Source organism: Lolium perenne, chromosome 4 (assembly GCF_019359855.2).
Source record: "Lolium perenne isolate Kyuss_39 chromosome 4, Kyuss_2.0, whole genome shotgun sequence".
NCBI lineage: Eukaryota > Viridiplantae > Streptophyta > Magnoliopsida > Poales > Poaceae > Lolium > Lolium perenne.
This window is the reverse complement of record NC_067247.2, coordinates 12010009-12015660: the sequence shown is the minus strand read 5'-3', so window position 1 is coordinate 12015660 and position 5652 is coordinate 12010009. Positions and strand designations below refer to the sequence as shown.

Below are 5652 nucleotides of genomic sequence, written 5' to 3'. Positions count from 1 at the left end.
CTTATGTACAAGCAAAAGGGGGCAGTCTTACATGGAGGCAAGAGGCCAACTTCGATAGCCAGGCATGATTTGCCTCTAAACCTCTTTGGAGCTGAGCTCTCAGTGTCACCACGGCACTCGAGAGCGGCACCTGGTTTCATGGGCAAGTCATCCTGGTTACCCGAGTACCTCTTACGATATCTATCCCATGTCAGATCCACCCTTTGTTCATCCCAGTGGTGAACAGAATTCACAAGAATGGCAAAGAGGTAAGCACCCTACTTATGTACACGGAAAAGAGCATCTCACTGGTTACCTTGAGAGTAAGTGAGGCTAGCTGCTGTGTGGCAAACGCATCATCTGAGGCTACAATGACCTTCCGTGCAGTCCCAGCGGCATGGGCATGGTACATTTGCTGCCATCCTGTCACAGTAATTCCACACTTCTGATACATAGTACATTTGGATCATGGTTTTTGAAAATACTGTATAGCACATGAGGTTTTTCCCTCAGCTTTGCAAAATCCACCTGTAAAAGTTCACACGCACCACAAAATCCCCCATGCAACAGCTGAACACACCAACAATTCTAAAAAGCTCATAGAACCATAGTATTAGAGAGAAGTATGACATTTTTCCGGCAGCATGGGCATGGCACATTTCCCACAAGGCTGACACAGTGATTTCACGCTTTCCATACATAGAACATTTGGAGTTTTTTTTCCATAAAAGTGAGCATGATTTAAAGAATATTGTAAAATATCATGAATTGTTTTCTTTAGCTTTTTTAATTCCACTCATAAGGTCTAGGGCACTACACATCCCCACAAAACAACTGAACCAATAATTATATAATGCTCATAAGACTATAATATTTGAGAGAGAGAGAGAAGCATGGCATGTCGAAAATGGCATTTCACAAAGAAACTGTGGCTTTGGGTAAAAGGATGGGCTCGATCATCTAAACTTACAATGTATCGATACCTCACCCTATCCTTCCACCCTTGACATCAAACCGCCCAATATGACTTATCCAAGCTATTTATGAAAACCTGAGAGGAAGGAAGAATTGTCTTAAGTACTTAAATAAAAGAAAATTAGGTGACTATCTAGTGACTTAACAATTACAGACAACAACCACGAGCATCAGACTATGCATAATATAATTCTTAATTTATGTAGGACGCAGCTGTAGTAGAATTCCTTTTATGCATTTAGGGAGTTGACCCCGTCACTAATGCAACTTCGAGGATATGAACTGTTGCATGATACATTTTACATCACAGTGAGCCTGCAGTCTTCTTCTTTTTCTTTACTTTCCTGTTTTCTGAGATTCAGTGACCTTGCAGTTTTGTAACTACATTTTTCATTTACAGGTGCAAGAGGTGTGAGGCATTCCAAATACATACAAGAAAAGAACAAGTGATGCCTAAGTGAATCCACCTTTTAGAGCTCACACATAGCATCACAAATTAACTGAAATTATGTTGCAGAAATTTATCTGTAGGCAGAACAGGGCTATAAAGTTGCTTTAATAGAACAAACATTCCTACTAGGAAGGAAAATATGCAGAAACAGGCAGTGGACTTCGTGAAGTATGGGTCCTTGTGCACAAATTCAATGACTACTACTTGAGGATATAAAAAAATTATCTAACATAATATTCTAAAGATCATATTTGTAAATAAAACCTCAACTTTACACTGTTTATGTAAAGCACCTTGGGTTTCAGATTCTAAATTAGCTTACACTGTAGCAGGACTGCAGGAGATTAACTGAAAGACTATATGTTAAGAGGATTTAACATCTCAAAGTCATTGAAATGATTGCTGTCAAAGTTGATAAGAAACTCTGAGCTCCCTACATGGACTGTGCTCATCATAGAAGTTATAATGCAGCAACCACAGTTAAGAGAAACATGTGAATGCGAAGTCAGTAGACAGGACATGTAAGGAGAAATGGAATTTACAAGAACATAGGGACACATAAGTGCATTTAGTTTAGCTGATTAGATAGTATCATAATATTATAGTTGGAGCCCATAAGAAGAGTAAACCAGCATATTTGTGTGCCACTCACTAGCTAACCAAAAGCTACATTACTTATTGCACTTTTCAACATAATGATCAGCTATCTATCACTTGCACTATTTTTCATATAAATGGACCTCATGGACAGAAACTGCAGTATGTGGTTGGTTTCATGCTCAAGAAGTTCAGTACAAGCTTTGTTACCTACAGGAGTACAGAACCATGCAGGAAGGGATAACTGATGTAAGTTGAGGTGAGAAAAGGCAATTTCACAAAATTTAAGATCATTCTGTGCACTTGGCGCTGACTTTTTTGTTGGACCTAAATGAATAGTAGTTGTTCCCACTTGATATAGAATAAATCCTCATAGGGGTCATGTGCCGACTATCCATAGCCTTTTGGAAGGACGTATTCTATATTTTTGATATATCTACTTTGCAGCAGAAAACATATTCTCACATGTCAGTCCAGAGGACTTGACAAAATCTTGCATGGTGTAACCGTGTAAGGTGCTCCTCTTTGCTGGCCAAGGACGACTTGCCCATTCATATTCAAAGCTGTAGACCTTACCTTGCCCTTAAAAGGAGAAATCTATCCTAATAGGCAGCTTTGAGGCTGTAACAGTAACAGTCGCCCCTTTCCTGTGAATGTATGGGCGCGACCATTCCTCTTGTTACATTGTCATGGAAATCTGGTTTTGCTCGGAAACTGTTGAGGAACTGTTGAGGAGAAGCTCTGTAAGGTAACTAACTAGTACTCCCTCCGGTTGGATTTAATCGACGCGGAGGGAGGTCTGCCAGTGCATGCTTTTGGTAGGTGTATGCGTCAATTTTTTCTGTCCAGAGGTAGTACCTTACACTAGGGAAGAAATCTTAACAGTGTATACTGAAGCAATAGCACTGATCAGCTGCTATGCCTAAAATCCAAGGAGACTATGACGCATCTACTCACCGGATGCTCATTCTCCAGGACGGTCTGGTTCGAGGTCCTCTCGTGGATCCGATCCACCTCAGGGCCTCCTTCTTCGGAGGGGGACTTCACGGAGTGGTGGTCACAGGTGGTGCGGACCGCTCCTCGCCAGTTGCGCAAAGGTACATCGTCGATAATCATACTCACGGCGTGGTGGATCTGGAAGCACCGGAATGCTGCGATCTTTGACAACGCACAGCCTTTGGTGCCTTCCCTGCTCAACAACATCAAGACCGAGGCGCAACAATGTGCGAACGCGGGGGCCCGGGGTGTCCGCCAAATCCTCCCCTAGACTAGGTCTCCTTTCTTGGGTCGAGTTGTAGTGCGGGGTGTTTGTCCTTTTCTGGACATGTACATATAACCTTCTTTCATCTATCAATGCATCAAAACGCAAGTCTTTTGCGTTTTCGCGAAAAAAGCTGCTATGACTAAAATGGACATGCATGAAATACGATAAAATTAGTGCCCATTTTAAACGAGTTTCATTTTGTAATGACAGGTAAATTTAAGTTAGACACGAATAGTTTTTTTATCTCCATACTGGAATATTTCATTCTTACTCTAAATTTAGTTTTTTACAAGGAAAAAATTATGTTGCAACAAATCATAACAGACTTTTAGGAAAAGCTCATTAAACATCATCTTCTATTTTGGTGTAACAGAGCACACCCGCATGGCAAGGAACAGGGTTGTGACAAGCAACCAAGCAACTTAAAGAATTGACGATCTCACACCATATTGTAAATTGGATATGAGTGTGATAGCATCACCATTGTATATTTCTTCCAATACAGCTATCCTATTGCAGTATGTTGGTACTGCGGTTCTTGGACAGTATTTGTTTGTATCGAATCAACCATATAAAAGAAAGAAAAGTAGGCCCCAGGTAGGAAAAGCAATATCCTGAAGCATCTAGTTACAAATTGCAAAGGCACAAAATGTTTTTATCTTAAACATAGAATACATATACTTTGCAATTGAACTCCATTTGTGATTGAACTTCATTTGTAATCTTTATTAAGTATGGCAGGGGAAGTTGGAGAGGAAGTGGTTTACGAAAAGAGAACCAACAAACTAATAATGAATATGAGAATCATACGTTGATCAACATCCATTATGAGCAAGAACACCCAGCATACTCAGATTGCATCTAGTTACAAACAGTCAAACACACGGTATGTGTGTATCGTAAGTAATTGAAGGCATCTACTTCCATTTTGTAATTATTTCCAGCAGTTTTCGGCGCTAAAATTTGTGATGGAGCTCCATCTGTACTATGTAGGAGTATGGCAGGGGAAGTTGGACAGGAAGTGGTTTACCAAAGCAAAATCAAGCAACTAATGAATAGAAGGAGCATATGTTGATCAACATCCATTATGAGCAAGAGCACCCAATATTTGCATTCAGCTTATTGCATTCATTACTTGAGGTTCCTTGAAACAATTCCTTCCAAACTAGGAGTACCGCTCAACAGCGAGCATGCCATGTGACAAGAGATGATGAGGTGACCATCAAACCTATATACAGACTACTAGGATTGGTGAGAGCACCATTAGTTAATGCACCCATCATTACTACCAGCCTTCTATGGGAGAGGGAAACAAAAGCGGAGACAGCAAAATCTATAGCTAGTACTAGTAATAGCTCACCAAGGGCGGGCTCAGGAGACGGTGTCGCTGCCGGTCCGGAGCTTGAGGATGGCGTCGAAGAGCTTCCTCCTGGACCCAACGGCGCCGATGCCCATGTCCTTGAGGTCCTCGAGGGTGAGCAGCGGGAGCACCTCGTCGTCGACCTCGTGGATCTCGAAGACGGGCGCGTACCGCGCGAGGCCGAGCCCGTCCAGCCACGCCCGGACGCCGCCGTAGGAGGTGGCCGCCCCGGGGAGGCGCCCGTTGGGGAGGCCCCAGTCGGCGACGCCGTCCGACTCGTCGACGCTGGCCTCGGAAACCCTAGCCCGCGCGGCCGCGGCGGAGTCGGACTGGTAGGCGTCGTCGTAGTAGTGGCCCTCGTCGTCCTCGTACCCCGAGGGCGGCGCCGGGACCCAGGCCGTGCGCGGGCGGCGCTGGCCGAGCTTGGGGGGGCCGCGGCGCTGCGCGGCCGCGGCGGCGGGGTCGAGGATGTCGTCCGGGTGCGCGCGGCGCGGCGGGCGCGAGTGGGACGGCTTGCGGGGGCGGCGCGCGTCGGAGGCGGTGGCGGTGGGCTGCTGCACGCCAATGTCGCCGAGGCGCACGCTGGGGCGGCGGCGGCGCTTGGAGTAGGGCGGCGCGGGGGGCTCCGCCGCCGCGGCGGCTTCAGCTGCGGGGTCTGCAGCAGGCAGCGCGACGGTGGGGGCGGCGGCGGCGGGGGCGGCTGCGCCGCCGTTGGTCTCCGGCTCCGGCGGGTGGAGATCGGCCATGTGTGGCGGCGCTGCGCGAGATGCGTAATCCGCGCAGTGGGAACTGAGCTGAAGAAGTTACTCACTCGGTCACTCCCACTCTCTCTAGGCTCGAGCTACGTCACGTCAAGGCGGCGGAGTGCGTAGGATTGCGCCACGTGTCAAGTTGGGCGGTGGGGATGGCGGGTTGGGCGCTGGATGCGTGGCTGGGGATGCGGGAGGTCAAAGACGCGGGGTTGACCTGGCTGACACTGACGTGGCGGATAAGGCTCCGTGAGTCTACGGAATGCAGCCCACTGGG

The 5652-nt window shown here is 46.5% G+C and overlaps 1 protein-coding gene across 2 annotated transcripts; it reads right to left on the bottom strand.

The window, feature by feature from the left end:
- Window positions 1–241: 241 nt before the first annotated feature.
- LOC127291777 (uncharacterized) lies at window positions 242–5439 on the bottom strand. Of its 2 annotated transcripts, none has more exons than XM_051321096.2 (2): window positions 4627–5439; window positions 242–402 (listed from the first exon to the last, which is right to left on the bottom strand). In XM_051321096.2, exon 1 carries the CDS (start codon window positions 5370–5372, stop codon window positions 4638–4640), a length of 735 nt encoding a protein of 244 aa, XP_051177056.1. In that variant the 5' UTR covers window positions 5373–5439; the 3' UTR covers window positions 242–402; window positions 4627–4637. The 2 variants fall into 2 exon arrangements, with proteins under 2 accessions (XP_051177056.1, XP_051177055.1); XM_051321095.2 differs by lacking the exon at window positions 242–402 and adding an exon at window positions 731–1030.
- Between the last annotated feature and the right edge of the window lie 213 nt (window positions 5440–5652).

Bases quoted from the DNA above. Each gene is read 5' to 3' on its own strand.
- LOC127291777 (XM_051321096.2), bottom strand. From the start codon at position 5,372: ATGGCCGATCTCCACCCGCCGGAGCCGGAGACCAACGGCGGCGCAGCC.